Source organism: Sander lucioperca, chromosome 1 (assembly GCF_008315115.2).
Source record: "Sander lucioperca isolate FBNREF2018 chromosome 1, SLUC_FBN_1.2, whole genome shotgun sequence".
In the NCBI taxonomy this organism is placed as follows: Eukaryota; Metazoa; Chordata; class Actinopteri; order Perciformes; family Percidae; genus Sander; species Sander lucioperca.
The window spans coordinates 32236536-32260482 of NC_050173.1; the positions used below are offsets into that span (position 1 = coordinate 32236536).

General features: G+C 40.7%; 1 protein-coding gene across 1 annotated transcript; it reads right to left on the reverse strand.

Moving 5' to 3' along the window:
* Window positions 1-333: 333 nt before the first annotated feature.
* LOC116052636 (neuronal acetylcholine receptor subunit beta-2-like) lies at window positions 334-22758 on the reverse strand. The gene is made up of 6 exons (XM_031303452.2): window positions 22119-22758; window positions 6789-6934; window positions 6589-6633; window positions 6289-6398; window positions 2441-3431; window positions 334-1118 (listed from the first exon to the last, which is right to left on the reverse strand). Exons 1-6 carry the CDS (start codon window positions 22168-22170, stop codon window positions 963-965), a joined length of 1500 nt encoding a protein of 499 aa, XP_031159312.1. The 5' UTR covers window positions 22171-22758; the 3' UTR covers window positions 334-962.
* Between the last annotated feature and the right edge of the window lie 1189 nt (window positions 22759-23947).

Below are 23947 nucleotides of genomic sequence, written 5' to 3' on the forward strand. Positions count from 1 at the left end.
GTGTTCTATCTTTTAGAGTCAACAAAGAACAGTGCTTGTTGTATGCATGCAGGCCCCAATAATGAGAATAATGTAATGTTAGGGCCAATAGAGAGAGATAGGGTGGTAGAAAAGAGCAAAACCAAATACTGTATGTTCTAAACAGAAAAAGTCCTGAGTTTCTGTTGGCCAGGTAACCTTTGTGAACAGCGTTGGAGGTCAACACACTTTCAAATTAACAATGTCAGATAAAGGTTTTCTTTTTAAAATACTGCTACATTTCAATCATTGGAGACTCCAGATCTATATTGATCCCAAAGAAAGACTACCACGGCTGAATGGTGGTTTCACTTCATGTGATTCTGATTCTGGTTTATTATAAATTGGGGCTGGTTTTCATAGTTTCGGCCATGGTTTCTTTTGATTATGATATCATTGCACACACCAAAGTATTTGCTGTGTGCACGTATAACTACGATAAGTAAGCTAGGCCAATGTTGAAACAGGAAGTCAATCAACTCTGATTGATGGTACAACAGACATTTAAGGTTATAAATTTACTGTTTGCCTCCTTTGCTTCTCATTCAAATAAGTTTGGCTAACCCGGGGGTTTGCGGGTTTCCTGGTAAACAAGTGGTTGGGGCTCATATACCGTGTTGCGTCCACGTTCCCAGATCTCCAGTTATAGTACGATCTCCATGTACTGAATGATGGCCACACTATGAAAATATGACCCAAGTTGTTATAAACCAGAGTTATCCATTGATTAAAGATGAGTGGAGCCGAGGAGGGCACATGGAGGATGAAGTCGACAAGTAGTGGAAGTAATGAAGGGAGGAGGTTGTGGAAGAGGACTAAAGTGCATCATTATAATGTCCCAGTGAGCGTGTGGTGCGAGGCGGACATGTGAGTTTGTGTGTTAAAATGTTGTCAGAGCTCTGTTTCTAGGAGGGCACTCAAAGTTCATGATGACGTTTCAGCTTTCAGTTATGGTCTATCTCATCAATAATGGGAGTGTTGTAATTCTGGAACAGAGGCTGCATGAAGAGGCCCAGTGTTCCGACCACACACACAAACACAAAGATCCACAGGAAGAGACGGTCGATCACCATGGCCACGTACTTCCAGTCTTCAATGATCTGCAGAGAGAGGTCATATTTTAAATGTTGCCACTGTTGTGTTTCCTTTCCTGAACATAAGTCAACTGAATTGTTTTTTGCATAGGAACTTTTGTCTCTGGTGCTTATATTTTGATATAAATAATAAAAACATGTAAACAAATTCACAAACCACTGAATGTGAATGTTGATGGATTTGCTCTGAGGGCAAACCATTTGTACCAAAGCTGCATTGGTCTTTGCCAATGTTAGGCTAGTTTTCCTCATGCTCAATAGTGTAATTAATTGGGCATCAAATTACATGCAGTGCAAATTAATCACCACTGATATAAAAGATAACTAAGTCCTTAATTAAGCTAATTATAGAAAGGCAAATAGTCCAACCACAGTCATTTCCAAAACACATAGGATGGAGATTATATAGGCCTAAATAAATCCATCACGTAGCATTGGTGGTACTGCCTAGGAAATCAACATTTGCAGACCAAGAAGATTGTTCAGATTGTGTCCAGTTTTAAAATAGGTAACAAGTTACAGTTTGTATTGTAACAGAATAATTGTTGTCACTATGAATCAATAAAAAAATAATAGATAACTTAAACACAAAGACATTTACAATGTCAAAAAACATTTACTAGCATTAAACACAAACTACAGTTGATGCTGACTAGAATGGTATTTGTTTTGCAGGTATTTGGTTGTAAACCAAAGTATTGGATAAATAATAACTTTGACCTGATGATGGTGCAAGAGGAAATGTGAGTAGATTGTTATCACAATTCATCCTGTGGGAACCTGAATGTCTATACAAAATTTTATGACAATCCATCAAATAGTTGTTGAGGCATGTTATGTAAATGTGAACCACATGGTGGCCATAGAGGAGAAATCAGGGATCACCACGGTCATTAGATACATCATATTTAAGACATGTTTGACTCAATCCATCATGTAAATGCTGAGAAATTTTACTGCATAATTAAACATGATGACCTGCTCATGGTGTTAAATGGAAAGTCAGGGGATCAACAAAGTCATGAGGATCCACGCAGTGGGTACCATGAATATCTGTACCAAATATTATGGCAAACCATTAAAAATGTCAAGATATTTCACTCAGAAACACAAATGTCAACCTTACGGTAGCGCCAGAGAAGTGGTGGACTGGCCAACAGATCAATATTGCTATCTATATAGCCATGCTGCTATTGTGGCTTCACTACTCTATCCTATCTATCTGTTTGTGGCTAGCCTGCCACAATAAACAACAAGCAGGTAAAAGAAAAGTTTGTGAAGAATGCTGCACATATTTAGACTTATGACACACATGCAGATACACCTACCCCTTCATCATCATCCTCGCTTTTCATCTTCTCAGCAATGTAGCGCACCCCATCCACAGCGTCCTCTACATCAATGTTGCACTTGAGCGTCATCCTCTTCCTGAACTCCGTGTTCTCTGGCAAGTCGCCGATCCTCCAGCCATAGCGTTTGGCCGACTCCTCATTCACAAAGAAGGATGAGGGGGAATCTGCCATTCCTGCAGGACTTCCAGAACCTCCCTCGGCTCCACGCAGCTTCTGGTCAGAGTATGATCGCTGCTTGTGTCTTTTCCGGAACTTCTCACGGATGTTGGAGCTACCGGGTCTCCGCATAAAGAGGTAAGAGGGGAGCCGGTACAGGAATATGCGCTTAACCCAAGAAGGCATGGTGTGCGTACTGGGGGACCGATGGTGCACATTGAGCACACAAACGCTGGTGACGATGGAGAAGGTGACCAGCACCATTGAAAACATCAGGTACTTTCCAATCAGAGGCACTGCTAAAGACGTGGGTGGCACAATCTTTGAGATAAGGAGTAAAAACACAGTCAGGGCCAAGAGGACAGAGATACAGAGAGTCATCTTCTCACCACAGTCTGACGGGAGGTAGAACACCAGAATAGCCAGCGACGTAATCAGGATGCAGGGAATGATCAGGTTGATGGTGTAGAAAAGAGGTTTTCTCTTGATGATAAAGTCATAGGTGATATCCAGGTACCTGATGTCATTAGGGTCTTCATTCTTGCGTCCAGGCAGTGAAACAATATCCCACTCCCCGCTGGGTTTGAAGTCGTCACGTGAGGCAAAATCACTGAGGAGGATGAGATCAATCTCAGTGTGGTCGTAGGTCCAGGAGCGAAACTTGAGGGTGCAGTTCTGCTGGTCAAAAGGGAAATCACGGACTTCGATTTTGCAGGCCGACTTGTAGATGGCTGGTGGGAGCCAGGCCACCTCGCCGTTGTTGGAGACCACGGCATTAGAGTAGAAGGAGACTTCATAGGTCCCGTCAGCACTGAAAGGGGAAAAGGTAGGAGGTAAGCAAAGAAAATGAGAAATATTAAGTCAAAGCACTCAAAGAGAAACTGGTAGGATCATGGCTAATCATATTCGAAGACTATCTCTCATTGAAAAACACATCTCTACCATCTTCACAATTGATATTACAGACAGGAACAGGGTAAGGAAGTCAAGCAGAACTGCTGCTGCACTGAAAGGAGCTGGATGAGGTGGTTCAAGTATTTGATCAGGATGCCCCCTGGATATCTCCCTGTTAAGGAATTCAAGAAATATCAAACTGGAAGGGACACCCTAAGGCAAAACATTGGAGGGACTATAAATTCCATTTGACCTGGGAACACCTTGGTTCCCCATGGGTAACTGGAGGAAGAGGCAAGAAGAGGATGTCTGGGTTACCTTACTTTATTTAGCCTGCTTTTTAGATAGTTGAATTGTTACTTTTACTTGAGTAAAGAATCTGAATATTTTATCCACCTCCTTCACAAACACATACAGTACATAAATATTAAATTGTTGTCAAATCAACAATACCAAAAGGTAAGCTTACAAGGAGGAGGTTGGGATGGCGGACGAAGCTGGTAGCTGAGACAGTGATGGGGAAGCATGAATAGAGAAGCTGATCACCTAATGCAAGTGTGACTTCAGTGCTTTGACTGATAGCTTCATCACGCTGTTAACTGAGAGGTTCTTCCACACCCTCAACCTTACTTAACGAGAACCACTCCAACGTATGGTTGAAATCTATGTAATCATTTGTCGAATCCATTAGTACACGTAAACAACAGAATCATAACTGTAACCGTGTTTCTGCAGAGGAGACACATGCAACAGTTTTGTGTGTTGGAAGTTAAAGGATGTCTCATGATCATCTCAAGGGAGGAGCTCAACCTGGGGCACATTCCAGCAACATGGCAACAACTGCCCCTCTCCCCTTTACCTCAAATCTGCTGAGACTGACTTTTTTCCAAGGCTGAAGGTGCTGCATTATAGATAAGTGGCCTATCAATTATAAAGTAGGTCAGGAATACAACCATCACACTCGGACTCTAATGCTTTGGGCCCTGCTGTAAATGTGCAGACTAATTAAAAATGCAGAGGCCCCACCTGCTTACTGCAACCTCTGGTCCCCCACACTTGGCCAGAGACCTCGACCTGAAGTCGTAAAGTAGTGCTGATCATCTCCTATCATTTTGCCTCTTAAGCCATTATGCTCTTTATGGGGTCTTTAACGGGCCAGCAATCGGTGCTCATAAAAGTGTAATGCCTACCACTCCTGTATAAACTGTGGGGTAACACTGCTGACCAAAACACAAAAGCTATGCATCCACGCAGCTGTGAGCCTGTCAAAGTTCATTCTTTATTCTTGAAACTGCTGATGATCATGTAGTATGATTGAAAGCTCCAGAACAACTAAAGGGATGTTTTAGTTTTGTTTTTAGCTATCTCAGTCTAACTAACATGTTTGCATCTACCCGTTCAAGTATAGCAACAGGTTGCCAGTGGTGTATGAAGTACTTTGATCTTTTACTTACTAAGTAAAAGTTTTCACAGATGCTTAGACATAGACATTTGTGCAACAAATCTCCCATGTGCAGCATCACAGCATTTATAGCTATTGCTAGTTTCCAATGCCCCTCACTAGAAGGGCTTAAAAAGGGCTTCATAAAAACAAAAAATTAAACATTGTCACATTAAAAGTACCAGTACAACAATGTAAAAAATATTCCATTACAAGTAAAGGTCCTGCATTCAAAGTAGGTACTCTAAGTACTCATTCCACAGAAAAATAGCATGACCAATGGCCATGGATTTACTGCTGTAGCTGCTCAAGGTGAAGCTTGTTTTAACTACTTTACATACAGTTAGCTAGTTTAGTCCATTTGTCCAGTGGTTCCCAACCTAGGGGTTGTGCTCCCTCTAGTCTATGTCGACAACGTTTCATGTCCCTCATTTCAGCCCGATGTCTGTCACCTTCCGCTTAGCTCCGCCCAAGACAATTGTGATTGGTTTAAAATAAAATGCCAATAAACCAATGCACATTTTTCTCCTATCCCAGAATGCTGATATTAAAGCAAAATCGTGCTTAACATTCAAGCCCTCGTTTTCTCTGTACTTTAGTGTGTAATGTTAATGTAATGTTAACTACAATTTTATGATTAAAATGAACTGTTAATGTTAAACTGTTAAAAGAAACTAGCAGATGGAAAAGACCCAGGTGTTGACCTATATGGGTGACAGATGAGGTGAGGCCCAAAAGCTTTCGTGTGAGTCTGCCAGTGGATAGAGGCAGTGGGGCTAATTTATCCTTGAATGAACTTATTACAGCATTAACATTCTCATGTATTGATTTGATTGATTGACTATTTTATACAGCTGCAAGATGATTTTTAGATGTGCTCACAAAGTGAAAACGTTACTCCTCACATCAATGTTTTGTTGTCCTGAGTAGTTTGAATGTGGAGAAAGGGCGTTACAGTGCATTGATTTCTATTGACACCTATTATTGTAAAGGCTATGATTTGATTGTATTGATCCAATGTACATATCATAATCCTGAACCATGTTGTAACTGTCTGTAAAACCTGTGATCTTTCATCCCTTAAAATATCACTTATCATCATGAGACTCTGCAGACAGTCTAGACAGTATTAACAAAACATTTTGGTTGCATTCATTATCCTAAAACAGGTGAAAAGTGGGATAAAAAAGTGAGATAAGAGGATAGAAGAAATAAGAGGATATGAGAAAACATTTTAGGAAAATGGGGCTTTTGAATAAAGTTGCTCATTGTTTGTGTGTTATTCCTCTTTTAATCACTTAGTTTTACACAAAAGTTTTAAAATCAGACGTACTTGTTGTAGAGGACAATGTCCGGCAGCCAGATGTGTTGTGACGGGAGCCGTATTTTCTTGATTCCCTCGTACTCTTCAGGGTCCCACATTAATCTGTAGTCATTCCATACCTGATGAAGAAGTGCACACACACATATGCACACATACATGCAAACAGAAACAAACATAAACATAGCAGTTTATGCATAGCAATACATACACTGGTTCAGCCAACCCTTATCTGGCAAAACAAAGCATTTTAAACAGTTGGACACATACACACACAAAAAGGAGAACAAGAGGACGAGTGGGGACACAAACCTGACTGAGCCAACAGTTGGTGGTCATGATCTGCTCCCTCTCATTCTGAAACACAGACAGGATGCGGGTTTGTGGATGGCTGAACTCATCCTAATAAAATAATCCTCCACCATATACTTTCTTGAATTATCTTAAATTAGCAAGATTTGCATCTATAATAACAGCATATGTGGATTTGGATAGAGTGTGTGTTTCCTCACCACGTTGATCAGCTGGGCCAGAGACACCTGGATGTAAATGGTGACCTGCTGGCTATTGTTGACAGCTGGTCTGATCAGCTTGTTGTAGCGGTCTGGTGACAACAGGTGACTCACCAGCCGCTCCTCCACCTCCGCACACAAGGCAGCTGCACACATACAAACAAACACACACACACACACACACACACACACACACACACACACAGAAAAAACAGATTGTGTATTATGTAATTGTTCATTGGTCCAACCATGTACTATATGAGCCAACAGTCTGCAGTTTTGAATGAAAACATGCAGACTGTTGGTTCTCCATTGTTTGGCCAACCTTAGTCCAACACTTACTGACATATTGCCACATTCATGTTATTTAGTAGTATGTTTTGTTTATTCAGACCATTACACAAAGCTTTAAAAAAAACATTCAAGTAAGCCTCATCATTGTAATTCTGAGTCAAAGGTATTGAGAATTTCTGACAGCTATAAAATCTCCTACTTGATAAAAAGAACTACAGAAGTGTCAACACTAATACAATTCATATACCTTGATAGCTATTGGTTGGATTTGCAAAGGAGGAATCCTCAAATTTGTTCACGTCCAACACATAGTGACCAAATTCCAGTCAACATTAGCATCTTACTTTGAGGATGTAGTTGCGCTATAGAAAGCAAAAGTGCTGACCCCTTCCTTTGCTAGTCTCTGTTCTGCAAGCAGTTGTTACTAAAAGGGATTAATCAGTGGTCCTATACATCTGGAAAATGTTTATGGTGTTTTCTGTCCATATTATAAATTATTATAAATTATTAAATGGGCATATACAGCTGTATTTGATATCAAAATCTGAACCAATAAAGCAGGATAAATATTATTTTAGTTAGCATAAAACAACAGTATATCCCACAAGTCTTATCTGTCTAAGCCTCATGGGAGCTATTCCAATGTATTCTATTTCATTAGGCTAAAATATCTTCCGGTTGTTATGTATTTCATTCTGTCGGATACCTTTCAAAAAATTTCCAACTACAGCCCTGCACAACTGCCTCAAAGGACTTCCCTAATTTCATCAGGACAACATGGTGTGTTGAGGGTGCCTTACATTGAATAATGTCTGTCTTAAACAAGCAGGTATGGTGACTAGACGCCTGGAGCCACATGTAGAGGGTAGTCTTAGTTATTGACTCAGTTTGATTTTACATACAGTATGTGAATAGGTAGAAGTCAGATGGCCTTAAATTTGATGCAACATTGAGTTCAACTTTCCAGCTCTACAGTCTGATGGGATAAATAGTATCTGAAAGAGGCGTGACGTAGATAAAATGAACAGGTGGCTCAGATTTTAAAATTAATTTCACAGTAACATAGTAGGTGCCTTACAAATGGATGAGGTTTAAAGTACAGTTGAAAATTAAACAGAAATGAAAGTAGGTGTAGCAGTGATCATAAATACCTCAACCATTTTAAGCACTAATAAAAGTCCTTGAAGTAATGAATTCTATAAAAGATACAAAACCAGACCTGACTTTATTCACAACTATAATCCCATCTGACTTCAGCTCCCTGATCATTGCTAACTCTTGATTATGAAAAAAAAAAAAAATAACAGGAGTACACACACACACACACACACACACACAAACACACATGCCCAGAGCAGTAGTTGGTGAAGGTATATTTATATCTCATGCGGTAAGGCTCACCAATTAGGTCCTTAGATGTAATACGTGTGTAATGAGAGTAATGTGAGTGTGTGCGTGTCTCTGATCTGTTTGTGAGATCACAGACATGATGTAATAGTGTATTTAATGGCAGTCCAACACACATAACCACACATTCAAAACGATACCTACTTCCCACCTAGGCATTTCAAAGTTTACTGTAAATTGCATATATTGCTTGTTAACAATGCATGCAATCTGCAGTCTACAGTATATGACAATAATGAGACACATTTGAACCAACACACATGTACATGCCCATTCACACACACACACACACACACACACACACACACACACACACACACACACACACAAACACACACACACACACACACACACACACACACAGAGCCACCGCAGGGCTGATTTTACCCATTTAATCAACAAAGAACAATGTTGGGGTCACAGAGCTTCAGTGATAGTGAGTGGTTTAAAACATGGACGTTGAAAAACTTATGAAAAAGATCTGGATGAATGACAAGAGGAGCGACCTCTGGTGAGCTCAGACCTGGGAGCTGGAAATGATAAACTGGGAAGAGGAGGGTCACGAAGATTCACACAGAAATGAGAGCTAACAGCAACGAAGGAAAACGTTTAAGTATTGACAGCAAGAATGTGATTGGCTGATAGAGATTGTGGTTAAATCTGGTTGGTTTAACTAAAAGAGTACACAGCCCTAATCAGCCGATAATAGTAAGCAGCAAGGGGGTAAGCCAGCTTCCACAAAGCATACCTCCTATGGTGCCATTTTGATGCTACCTAGCACTCACCCACCGTTAGCATTCCATTGACTGCCATTCATTTTGACGTAACTTTGACAGCGAATAACTTTACATCTGAAGCGTTTAAAGACTTTATTTGTCCATTGTTTATTTCTAAAGAAACACGACAATGTAGAAAAGGCTCCATTACCTTGTATCTCACGTTATGGCTCCGTAGTAGACGTTTTTGTAAAAATAGGCTAACGATTGTGTCATAACCACGGGACTTACTGCCGCATAGTAGAGGAATTACCGTATAGTACAGGAGAAGCTCGCAGGCAGTTTCAACTTACATTCACTGTTTAAGTTTAATTACTAATGTTAACTAGCATTTTAGTTAGTTAGAAATAATTAGCCTGTGCCTATGTTATCTCCTTACATATGCCTACGCTCTCCGTCTCTGTAAGATTCGGAACGATTGAAATTTCTCTTGGCACAGCTACCAGAAGACTTCCAACTTTCAGACACGTTGCTCACGTCACATCTACGTAATCAAGCTCAGTTGGAGGCTGCGCAGTAACGCTCAGCCCTCACCAGAAAAGTGCTTCTAATAGTCTTCACTGGTCTCCATGAAAACAATGGCGTCACTTGGTCCATTTCTTTAACGGTCTATGGTAAGCAGGAGGAGAGGGAGAGTGAGGTGAATGAGAATGAGCGAGTAACATAAGATAGTCTTCCTGACTTAACTTACGCTAAGCTTCATATCTTTTACATATGATCTGACATTGTCCAATGATTGCAGAGTTTTGGAAGTATATTACTACAACTACGTAATGAATTATAGAAAAGAATCCTAAAATGTGGAGACTTGAACCCATTGCAAATAAAACTAACTCTGATTTCCACCTTTTATGGCTCCATATCTGCATATCTGCTGTCCCTCCATTGAAAATAGAAATATAAACCTGGTTTTCTCTCGTGCTCCCATACAGGCCACACACTCTCTGTCACACCCGCTTTCATTTAAAAGCCTTTTCTTTTGTGTCTTGTACCTGTTCTTTCCTCTCTTCTTTTATCAGTTTTTATATCCCTTCTTATCTGGAAGACTTTTGTGACCGCCTTGTTTGTGTTTCATAAATAAAGTTAGCTTGACATGACTCTTGGCTTTGGCTTTTCTGCTTACTTTACTTGATATTGCATAAACTGGAGGTGACAAGAAAGAAATGGGAGAGGTGGATTACATAAGAGGTCAATACTGTGTATATCTCACCATAACACTCCATCTTCAAAAAGTAGCTAAAGTATGATAATAAAGATTAATCTTAATCTCATAGTTATTTTGGGAACATGAACAAGACACCAGAGAACCACAGAAGTAACTAATCTCTATAAGTATGGAGAAGTCTGGACCTTTACATTCAGCTGAGCACCGTAGTAATAATATCTGTCAGTCCCCCAGTCATTTATATTTCCTGTCGTTTCCTGTCGTTCCTCTCCTTGTCCAGCACTTGCACACCTGCTCCCAATTTGCTCATCGGGTCCCCAGTATACATAGCTGTTGTCTGGTGTGTCTTAATGTCACCATTTTCCATTCTTTTTGTTCTGTAATTTTGTGTTCTTTTGGATTTTTTTTCTACCTTTTCCCTCACTTTTGGACTTTTGCCTGCCTGCCTGCCTGCCTGCCTGCCTGCCTGGTACCACACATCTTTGATCACAGCGCTAGTAAACTTTGCTGTTACTCTCGCTGTTTGTCTGTGAGGCATGCATTTATGTCCACACCTTGCTTCACTGAGTTGTTACAAATTATCAGTAACAAGTCAAGGCAAGTCACATGTCTAATGTCTTTCTAATACATTTCTTTTGTGTTGTTCTCTCACATAACTAAGACTAATAGAAGTGTAAAAAATAGGCAAAGGGACATCCATGAAGGGGTCCCCGATATATTCTGTAATTTGTAAGGGGTCCTTGGCTGAAAGAAAATTGAGAACCTCTGCTTTAAAACATATGTTTTTTTTTGTTTCATGACGTGTTTTGGAAAACTAAGCCTCACACAGCCAGACTTGCCTTTAGCTAGATACCTATATCTGGAAACAACCATTCAAACAACCATTCAAGACCTGAAAGACACATTATTCAGCAAGTAACCAGTCAAGTGTAAGAAGAAATTATGTTGATGTTGCAGTGATGGATAAAAACTGTCAGTCGTCTATTCTGTAGCCTAAGTGACGTCTCTCCTGACCACAGCGAGCACAGAGGAAACTGTGGTCTGCCTTTGTCAGCCAACAAAATTCACCTTTATCCAACAGAAAAACTGATGAAAGGTTTGGAGGCGATCTGATTCTAAGACCTCTGTAATTGAAGAGTTGTATAACTTTTTGCAGTGGTTTCCATCATCTAACTGCCTTGAATAGTGTAAGCTGTAGAGTTCGACACTATTCTAGCATAACATATGATAGCTATACGACAGCTGTATGGCCATGTTTAATTTCAGCTGCAAAAGGCACAACATTTACAGTAGAATATATTGTGTATAGTCAACCATTCACATTAAAACAGCTGTGCAAACATGTCTGAACTGACTTCACCATTATACTTGTGTCCAGACATCCCAAATTTGTGCAGTTGGCATTTTTTGGAGAACTAGAAATATTGTTTATTTTGACTTGCACTGTTTTTTTAGCAATTCTGCCAACTGTCATATCACTATATATCAAAGAAAAAAATGTTTTCTGAGACATGTCAGGATCAAAGTGAAAAAGAGGCACTGAGCTTTGAAGGCAGGTGCAGGAAAGAGATATATTGTACACTTGCTCAGTCCAGATTAACCTCCAGCAGGCTTCCATCTGAAAAGGAGACGGCAGAAGTGTCGGACATCAGAGAGACTATGACATGACACTAAACCTTGAGGGTAAATGTCTTCAGAGAGCTCTGAAACCCAGAGCACTATCTGTCAGGATTAGATGAAGCCGAGGCAGAGACACATTAAAGGAGAAGAGGATATACACACAATAAAAAACATCAGCAAGGAGTGTTGGATAAAACAATTCTCAGATTAGTATAATCATCTGATAAAATGAAATAGGATCATGCCGTATTATGGTGATGATTCATGGGAAATCACAGTTATACAGTTTGCTTAATGGGATCACATCCTGGCAGCAATTCATTGTTTATATGGAATGATGGCACAAGCTGCTGTATAATGGTACACAGGTTTCTTGTATTAATTAAAGCAAGTTTTGGTTGCCTGGGAGTTGAGACCACACTCTCTATAAATCCTGTTAGTCCAGCTCATTGTTTCAGCTTTATTTGTTGTTGTGCTTTTGTTAATTGGATTAAAAGCCTCAATAAAAAGCAAGAGCTTCTAAACCGCCGAGGAGTGACTTAAAGTTGGCCACAAAATGTAGAGAACTGGAACCTTTTTAGTATGTTATTGTACTACAATCTTTATCTGTGCCGCTAAAATGAATGATGCCTTCAATTACAAGGCCACTCCACTGACTGCACACATGAAGTTCATTTTACTCATCATGAGGAGTAACAATAACATTAACATGTCTTCTGTGTATGAATTCTAAATAATAAAAAGTAACCCTGTTGACACTGATGGCTTGCAGAAAGCCTGAATTGCCATTGGGCTAATGAAGTTTAAAAGACATGGTTATTTACCAGGCAGGGAGGGTCAAACACAAAAATAATAATATTAGTTCCATCATACGAACTGTAGGAACCAGTGTTTTATATCCGTAGGGACTAAAAATCTGGATATCTGGCCTCTGCTGCATCAATTTTGATCATTATTTTGTGGTCCCCTTACTTTATGAACGGGCAAAACTAACTCACTGGAGTAACCCTTTAATTTCAGCACATAGCATATACTGTTGGTTGCTTGGTATTGTTTAGAAAAAAACTAAAGCACAAAAAAATTATTTTATTTATTATCAAATCCTTATCCAAACCACCATGGCCTGCAGTGTGGCCTTTGCTTTAGTGGCTTCAGCCTTTGTTTTAGAAATAGGATATGTCATATTGCCTTAAAATGTAAAGCGGAGGGCATAAAGATAAACCCAGAAGGGGGATCACATGACCAGCCACCGCTATGGTTGCAAGAGACTGAGGCTCCCACACTCACCTCTGTATTTCATTAAATAACCATCTATTACTTTTTCTTCGACGCCAAACCGCTTTGTCTGTTATCACGGTGACTCAGTGAAACACCTGCAGGCACGAAAAAGTGGGTGTCACTGTTGCCTAAACTATTTATCGTTCAGAGAAATTTGTTAGCATGGCAGCGGTTAATGGAACGTTAGTTAATGGAGCAACTGATGTGAACGCACTCTCTAACATAGAGGACTTAATCGCTTGGATTTTGGAGAGGCATCTAAGTGAGCTTGAATCAGTGATCTACAATACAGTGAAAGGAGTGTTGGCGGAAATTAATGCCTTGAAGCATCGCAACAAGGCAGAACCTGAGATGCAGGAAATTATGGTATGTGAGCCAGGGCAAGATGACTGCATCACATTCACAATCCAGCAGCTTCGGGTGCCTGAAGGGACTGAACACGAACTACACGCTGAACGCAACTCAGACTCGTTTAGCCGCCTGCCCGCCCTGGGAGCGATCCACGGAGGGAGAGAGTTTGCCTTCGCTGCAGCCGCGGATCCGGGTGTTTTCTGGCTGGAATTAGAAGTGGAGGAAGACGCGCTACATTGTTTGTTAACATTTAGCTGGACTGAAAGATCATGAGGGATGCTGTCTGTTCAGCTCATAGTCTGCTTATTGCTCCAACTAGATCGGTGTGTTTTACACACAGCTTATTTCAGAAACTGTTTCTCACATAGCATACTTAAGGTGTTATAATATTGTTCATGTTTAACATAAGAATTCACTAGACCTGTTTCAATTAACCTGTGACTTAAGTCAGGAGGTGCAGTTTTGAGCTGGAGTTTTGTGCAAACTGTGTTTGATGTGGTCACACATCTTACAGATAGGGGAGGGGGTCTGCAGTTTCAGAGGGTTAGGGGATTTATTTTACTTTTTATGTTTTTGTCACACCTTGCTCAGAGCTAACAGTTCACCCTTTGCTACAGATTTGTTGGCAAAATCCGGTAGGGTACTCAAGACACATATGCGTGTTAATTTTGAAGATGGCTGAACTCTCAAGCCTTTCAGTCTGCATCAGGGGGCTAAATGGGCCGATCAAAAGAGCTAAAATCCTGGACTATTTAAGAAGGAAAAACATAGACGTGGCGCTTATACAGGAGTCACATTTACGTAAAAGAGCTGTAAATCGTCTACAAAATAAATACTTTAAGGTTGCTGCCTCATCTAGTGACGACACCAAAACCAAGGGCTCCATCGTGTAGCTGTCGCGGAAATGCGCACTCACCGTAGACAAAAGCAGTAAAGACTTATCAGGCAGGATATCTTATATATGTATCACAATAAGGAGTAGGAAAATAGCCTTTGTTTCGGTATATGCACCGGCTACATATGATGAAAGTTTTTTCCCACGCCTAACCAATGAATTGCTCTCTCTCAATGAATATTCACTAATCATAGGGGGAGACATGAATGCAGTACTTGATTTAAATCAGGATAGATCAAGGGTCAATCACACGAAAGCCCAAAAACGCATATCGGACATGTTTAAAGCAGTTGTGGAATCCCACCATCTTACAGATATATGGAGGATGCACAATCCTACTAGCAAGGATTACACCTTCTTTTCCACACGCCACCTCACCCACTCCCGCATTGATTATAGGTTGTGCTCCAGTGAGCTTAAGACAATGTTCCACTCGATAGCAATAGAACCAGCAATTCTGTCTGATCACAATGCGCTGATAACCACATTCCGTTGTGATATGTTAGGAGAAAGATCTAGGAGTTAATTTAGTAATTCCCTTCTCCAGAACACAGCTTTTGATACAGAATTTAGAACCAAACTGGCTGAATTTATATCAATTAATACCGACTCAGTTTCTGACCCTGCATATACAGTTGTGTTCAAAATAATAGCAGTCCAACATCACTAACCTCATAAATCAATTTATTTGGTAGAAGTGATATTTCTACATGGCAAATAATTTACTAGTAAGTGTTGTAGAGTCATAGAAAACCAACAGACCCAACAGTCATGACATGCATGCTGCTCATTCTGTGTAATTGAATCTGTAATTGAAAGGGGCATATTCAAAATAATAGCAGTGTTGTGTTCAATTGGTGAGGTGATTGATTCTGTGAAGAAACAGGTGTCAATTATGGCCCATATTTAAGGAAGGAAGGAAGCAAATGTTGTGCTGGTTATAGTGCATTTCACACTGAAATACACAGCAAAATGGGTCGTTCTAGACATTTCTCTGAGGAACAGCGGACTTTGATTAAAAAGTTGATTGGAGAGGGGAAAACATATAAAGAAGTGCAGAAAATGATAGGCTACTCAGCCAAAATGATTTCAAATGCTTTAAAATGGCATCCAAAGCCTGAACGATGTGGGAAAAAAACGGTCAACTACCATTCGAATGGATCGAAGAATAGCCAAAATGGCAAAGGCTCAACCAATGATCAAGACTAAAAGTTACCTGTGAGTACTGTTACGATCAGAAGAAGGCTATGTGAAGCAAAGCTATCAGCTAGAAGCCCCCGCAAAGTCTCATTGCTGAAAAAAAGACATGTACTGAATAGGTTGAAATTTGCCAAAGGACACATTGTCTGGCCAAAGGAGAAATGGCGCAACATTCTGTGGACTGATGAGAGCAAAATTGTTCTCTTTGGGTCTAGGGGCCGCAGACAGTTTGTCCGACGACCCCCATGCACTGAATTCAAGCCACAGTACACTGTGAAGACAGTAAAGCATGATGGTGCAAAAATCATGTTATCGGGATGTTTCTCATACTGTGGTGTTGGGCCTATTTATCGCATACCAGGGATCATGGCTCAGTTTCAATACATCAAAATACTTGAAGAGGTCATGTTGCCTTATGCTGAAGAGGAAATGCCTTTGAAATGGGTCTTTCAACAAGACAATGACCACAACACACCAGTAAGCAAGCAAAGTCTTGGTTCCAGATGAACAAGATTGATGTTATGGAGTGGCCAGCCCAATCCCCAGACCTCAATCCCATAGAAAACTTGTGGGGTGACATCAAAAATGCTGTTTCTGAGGCAAAACCCAGTAATGCAGAGGAACTGTGGAATGTAGTTCAATCGTCCTGGGCTGGAATACCTGTTCACAGGTGCCAGAAGTTGGTCAACTCCATGCAACACATATGTGAAGCAGTTCTCAGAAATAATGGTTATGCAACTAAATATTAGTGCAGTGATTCAAAGTAAAGCAAACCCTTGAGACATTTTTCAGTTTATACAGTAAATGTTTGAGTTTGTAAAGAAAAATGCAAATACTGCAATTTTTTTGAACAGCCTAATATTCATTTTTCTTCACTTTCTGTAAAGGTATAAAACAAACTTGATCAATTTTGGTCATGTTTTGATTTGGAATTGAATGTGCAGTGTTCCCAATGCATTGATATTATGGACAAAAAAAGCTATTCTAAGGATTTTGAGCATTATTCAGTTAAACACACTGCTATTATTCTGAACACAACTGTACATGGCAAGCAACTAAAGGATTTATTAGAGATTTTACATCCTCCTTCGCGGTCAATTTGAAGAGGAAAAGAGAGGCAAGGATAGCAGAGTTGGAAGAACGCTGTTAATCGTTAGAGCAATCTCTTAAGACTTGTTTTTCTAAATCTACACAAACTCTTCTAGTCACAAGTCGAACAGAGCTGAATGATCTGCTAAGAAGGAGAGCTGAGTTCATAATGCACAGAGTGAGGTAAAATTACTATTTTAACGGCTGTAAACCAAGCAAATTGCTTGCTCTGAAATGAAAACAAAGCAAATCCAGAGCTACTGTCAACAGCATCCGCACAGACCGAGGTATCTCAACAAATCCTAAGGATATCAGCGCCACTTTTCAATCCTTTTACTCAAAGTTGTATGAGTCCTCCTGTAACCCAGATCCGACTAGAGATGGCCCGATATAATTTTTTGCTTCCCAATACCGATTCTGATACCTGAACTTGCGTATCGCCCGATACCGAGTACCGATCCGATGCCAGTGTGTCATATATTTTATTATGTTTTAACAAGTGTATACTACTATCCCTGTATGGATGTGATATTATTTCTATCTTTGTTGTCGGTCTGGCTCAGGTTAAACTCTTTGTGAAACATGAACAAACACAAACAATTAATGCCACAGAACTTTTTTTTATTATGCAGTTTGACAGTCAGTTATAACGGAAAAAGAACATAAATAAACTACTTAACGTAGATTTTCTTTAGGGCTTTATTACGTGGTATCGGATCGGTGCATTAACTCCAGTAGTTCCCGATACCAGCATTTTAGGCAGTATCGGAATCGGTATCGGAACATCTCTAGATCCGACACAGTACCAGAAGTTCCTAAAAGACCTAAACCTGCCTCTTCTTGACCTAGAAGAGGCGGAAGAACTGGGTCAACCGATAACCTTAGAGGAACTTAAATCAGCATTAAAAACAGTTAAAAAGGGAAAACACCAGGGTTGGATGGAATTCTTCTACAGTATTTGACATATTAAGACCTACCATTTTACAAGCTTTAACTTCAGCCATAGAGAAGGGTACTCTCCCAACAAACCAACAAACCAACACCGCGCTGATTTCCATTATGCCAAAGAAGGGTAAAGATCCTACAGATTGCTCAAATTACAGGCCCATCAGCCTCATCGGGACTGATATTAAGCTTTATTCCAAAGTCCTGGCTCTCAGCTTAAAGCGCTTTATCGAGAAGCTAATCCACCCTGACCAATCAGGTTTTCGTACGCATGTACGCAGACTATTTCAAGTAACAGAGGAAGCCAAAAACCTTCCAACAATGGCAGCAGTTTTATCAGTGGACACGGAAAAGGCTTTTGACCGCCTAGAGTGGAACTACTTGTAGCAAGTAATGGAGAGGCTTGGTTTGGGGGCCAAATTCATTGACATGGTGCGTACCTTATATGCAAATCCCACAGCCATAGTTTCAACCAATGGATTGCACTCTCAGCCGTTTCCCATTAAGCCGCGCTCGCGACAGGGATGTCCGCTCTCCCCCATGCTATTTGCAATCTCTTGAACCGTTAGCCCAAGCCATAAGGCAAAATAAAATATGTAATATCCAGATTAAATCCAGTAGCAGCGCAATATCATTATTTGCAGACGATATTTTGTTGTACATTGCTGATCTTGAGGACTCTATTCAAAAAATTCTTAAGATTTTCAACAAATTTGGCTCAATCTCCGGCTATAAAATTAACTGGAATAAATCTAACCTTCTTTTATTGAACAACAGTCATGTGGCATCAACCATTAGTGTTACAATACCAACCCAAAGCCACTGATAAATTTCTGGAAGAAACTTGATACCTTAATTCTGCAATATATTTGGAATAATAAACAACCTAAGCTAAAATACTCTACCCTGCAACATACCTCAAACACAGGAGGCTTGGCCCTCCCCAACCTTAAAGTGTATCACAGAGCCTTTCAGCTACGGGTCCTCAGAGTGTGGATGGACCCCTCATCTACAGACCCATGGAGAGAAAAAGAGCAAAACCTCATTGGAAGTCTAAGACTGCAACACCTTGCCTTTGCAGGTGTGTGTCTAAAAAAGTGTATGTATATAAATGCTAAAATGGTAGATAAGACTAAAATGAGATGGTATGAGGTAAATGTAAGTAGAGACGGAGCATTAGGGAGTCTACCAGCAGGTCCCATCACACATGTATGCACACACACACACACACACACACACACACACACACACACACACACACACACACACACATACAGTATATACACACACTCCTGTCTGCCTCGCTGCACTCTCCCCACCTCAATAATTCATCGCTGCAAAAATAAAAATGACATCATCTCACAAGCGGAGACTCAAACACAATCAAAGATTATTCTCTTCACCTTTCTAAACCAGATCAAATCAACACATCAGTCTCCATCACAACATACAGAACGTGTAAAACGTGACAAAACAAACATTTGTCCATATGCTTTGTTGCTGCTGTGTTTGGGTGATGCAGATGGACGGACAGGCTGTGTCATCATCGGCCCAGTATACAGAGATCCAAATTCTGCATCCTGTAGGTTCTTTTTTAGTTTAGTGAATTATTCAATGTCTTGGCATCTGGGCTGGCCTTTCTTGAGCCAAAACAATTTAGGATTCAGCTGTCTTTGGCTTTTCTCAGTACACTGACCGTATCAGTCATGTTTTAAAAGACACCCACGTGCCACTCATATGCATCTGTAGCCACATGGTCGAGTTCTAGCAAGACATTTTACATTGCTCACAGCAACTGCAGCAACGTACTGCCTATGTGTTTTTTAGTATCTCATGGGATTTCTGTTGGTTGTTTGCCCTCAAACTTTTCAGAGACAGTGCAACCTCCATCTGTGAGGATAAAACCAACTATGTTTTTACTCCAATGATTTTCTTTATTTGTCACAACCTCTCCCTCATGTCTTTCTGTCCTGCTCTGCTCTTTTCCTCTTAGCAGCGACAGGAACGGAAGTGAGATAATGGCAGCAGAATAAGTGGCTTTCTTCTGTCCTCAGCTCCCTGAGTGTCACTCTCACATTTAACCATTGCTTAAATGTATTCAAAATACATCTGATGCAGCTCTCTGGCTGGAAAACCACTAATATCTCTCTTAATCTGCCTCCTTTCTTTCATTGAAAGACCATCATCCAAACTAGTGTGCCAACGCAATGACTAATAGTTTACTATAAAGTGTTGACTCATTGGTGCCAGGCCCTCTTGACACAACACACATCTGCAGTTATGAGAAAGCAGTTTTTAAAATCATGAGAAAAACAACCTTAGAATAACCCCGGGCAAAACTTAGAGATGCATATTTCTGCCCACATGTAAAGCATTACCCAAGGGCTAGAAGCAGAGTCTGGGTTGTCACACACGGACAGCATGTGATTTTCCCTCCTAAACTCTGAAGCGTTTTGCAAGCTTTTTAATCAGCAAAACATTTAATCAGGCGTAACCATAGCACACATTAGCAGATTTACTACAGCTGATACAGAGAGAGAGACAGAGAGGACAGGAGACCGAGGAGTGTGTGATAAGGAACTCAATATGTCAGATAAGTTACAGCATAAGAGAAGGAGTGGAAAAATATTAGATGAAATAAAGAAAGAAATTTGGCATGCAGGAAGAGACTGCGAGTTGCACAAAGAGTGACAAGAGACAGAACAACAGAAAGCAAATACGTCATGACAAAGTGGCTGCCTGGATTTAGTCATTTTACTGTAGCAGCCAGACTGAAGTTTGGTAGGAGTGACAGGCATGCCATGCCACAGCTGCAGACAGAGCACAGGTGATAGTGAACGAGTCTGTTAGACAATAAAAAGGAACAAAAAGGTCAAGACAAGGTTACGCATGGAAGGAAATAGGGGGTGGGAACAATTAGAAGAAGACTCCCTAAACCTCCAATGCACAAATTGCAGAAAGTCCGTACTTGATAACTTGATCTAGAGTTTGTAGAGAATGTGCTCTTTATATCAAGATTTAGAGAGTTTATAATATTGCTGATGCAAGATTTAGATGTACATGTAAGGTGGAAGGGAATGAAAAAAAGGAGAGGGCCATAAGGTCATAATGGCAGGTAAACCACAAGTAAAGAGAGAGCAGAGTAACAAGTGAAATTTGACCTTCATCTGCATAATGTCCTCCCAGTGAACTTAATGTGTGTGCTGTTATAGTGATATATAAATAAACTAATTATTTATTTATGTTTTTCTGTACAGTAATTACCAACTTTTTCAGATAGTTAAATGAGAATTTTCCACAGACTCCCAAAATGTTTTTGACTGCCTTTTTTTCTTTTTCTTTTTTAGAAATGATATCAATTTATATTTCTATTATGTGGACACAGCATGCCTTTATTCCAATGAAAACCAGTCCATCAAGTCCAGTCAGTGAATTTGAAGAAGCAGACACAATGGGTCCTTGGGTTTGCCCTGTTGAGCGCTGCAGCAGATAATGCATTGACACGTTGACATCCCATTTCAGCACCATAGACAGCTCCTAAACGGGATTCCCCTCCCTGCCTGATTTAGGACCATGGACAGCGCGTCATGCTTTGCTTTAATTGATAGAAACAAAACAAAAGAACATGCTTCTACTGTTGCATCATCTGGTAGAAGTGCACTAAGTTAAGGTTCAGTCCATTTAGACCCCTGTTATTATCATCAGAGGGCATTGGCACACACTGCAGGCCATTAGGCACAGTGACCATCATGAGATTTCATCAAGTAGGTGTGTGTTGTCCCCAATTAGAGCCACTACATCCAACAGGGAAGGGAATTATGTGCAAAAGCACTGCATCCTTTTCCAACATCACAACCAGGCGGGTATTAGGCAATTACATTATGACTCCGTGAGTTTGTTGTTTAAAGAGGAGCAAGTTAGTTAATTGAGGCGTGCTGTAAAATCACGTGCTAAACTGTCTGACGCACGGAAATGCCACTATCTTTCCCCACCGGCATGCTTTCCGGTATCACGTGCTGCCTGTAATGTTGCTTAAACATTTCTGCAAAATTTTAAAACTCACAGAGAGAATTAGCTTTAGCCTATAGGAGCGGAGCTTTGGTTTGTCATAGCTACAAAGCACATGTGGCATTAAATTAAATTCATTCATAACCCTTACCAGACCTATTACTATATTAATTGGCATGCACAGAGCCCAGAGAGAGGGTGCTATTTTACAATGGACAGCCCAAGACCGTGTAATTAAAGCCCTAAAATATAAGCCCCCCCTGTCCCGTCCCATTCCGCGAGGATTTGAACGGATTACTCACTTGTCACGGTGAGAACCAGGAGAGATAACGCTGCTTTCACCGGGACTGCCATCGCTTCCTCCCCTCCAGTGCGACAGACACACGAAAACTTGCAGTCAGATGGAGAGTGTTTCTCGCGTGGGTTTTCTTCTTTCCTACGCCCGATGTGAAGTAAGTAAAGAGTGAAACAAAAAAAGAAGAAGGTAGTCTGGATTATAGCGGTTTCATTGCAAGGGATTTCGCTAATGACGGCCGGTAGCTGAGGCTCGGAGGCATGGAGAGCAACACTGACTGAGCCCAGAGAGGAGGAGGCTGGATGCTTTCTGCCAGAGCGCACCAACTCCCCCGCTGGTCCTGGAGCTGTGATTGCGCGCAGCGGAAACAGATCAGAGTCTCCCTTAATTCTTCTTGAGCGATGCAAACAACGTTATCCTCGGGAATATGGGTCAGGAGCTAGTGGGGATACGCCAATCCTGTTATCGCCGAAGCGGCCATTCTTCAGATAAAAGATTTCAGCGCCCCGGTCCTCACATCGCCCTGCCCGCCCTGTGCGCTCCCCCGTCGGGCGTCAGTTTCACTCTGTGCCGTCTCGATCGACACAGTGTGACATGACAACAAACAGGAAGCGATAACAGTCAGAAATCCCCCTCGGGAAGACGTTTACTGTAATACCCAGCAGCCATTGAAACCAATCTTATCTTCTCTAATCAAAGGAGAAATCCCCTCATTGAAAATTTACTTTAAGTTAATTAAAACATACTTTTGCTATAAGAAGCTCAGGAAACAGCTGCAGGAAGCCAAAGCGTTTTTTGTTTTGTTTTTAGCAGTGCTAAAACAACAAAAAGAAAACGTTAAACACAACGAATATAGGAGCAAGTCTTTGGCAGCAAGTCAATTTCTATCTGCATTAAGCACATTCTTTCTCAGTTGTTTGTTCCCTCACTGAGGCTGGGAAGGATGAGGGTGTGGAGGTTATGACGTTATATATAGGAAGCATGACAACCTTTAGGTGTTGTCAGAACTAGAAATAATCTAGTGAAAACAAGTAAAACATACACATTCAGTATGTTTAATTGATCCCTATGGGGCAATTGTTCACTGTGATTTCTCACCACCATCACCACAGGGAGGTCAAAGGTCAGGGTCAGCTACAGGACAACGTTAGAGCTGGGGATAAACAGTGTTTAAGGACACTTCTGCATCATATAGACCCAGAAAAGAGTCCTAAAATCAAGAGGCTACCAAAGCTGATAGCTTATTGTCAATTCTCAGTCTCGGATCAAGTGTTTAAATTAATCAGAAAACAAAGACAAGCGTGGTAATAACAATAAGAAGCAAAGCACTAACTGCTAATCAGATCAACTACAGTTTTCCTTCTCTCTGTATGTGTGTGTGTGTGTGTGTGTGTGTGTGTGTGTGTGTGTGTGTGTGTGTGTGTGTGTGTGTGTGTGTGTGTGTGTGTGTGCGTGTGTGTGTGCGTGTGTGTGTGTGCGTGTGTGTGTGTGCGTGTGTGTGTGTGTGTGTGTGTGTGTGTGTGTGTGCGCATGTCAATGCGATATAACTGCGTCCCCATGGTGTTGTGAGCAGGAGTAAGACATGGCCTTAAATGTGCTTCACAAAACAACTCCAGATAATTAATTCCACTGTGTGGACATAGAGGAGGAAGAGAGGAAATAAAATAAAGAAATAAAATGAGGTTGCCCATCAAAGATTGTGAAGAGAATAATAACCTTTTCTGTGGACTGTGGTCCTTTATTTAAAGAAGATTATACAATAAATGCGAAGAAAAAGGTGAGAACATTTTGGGAAATGAACGTTCACTGTCTTACAGTTAGTTCAACACCACTCTC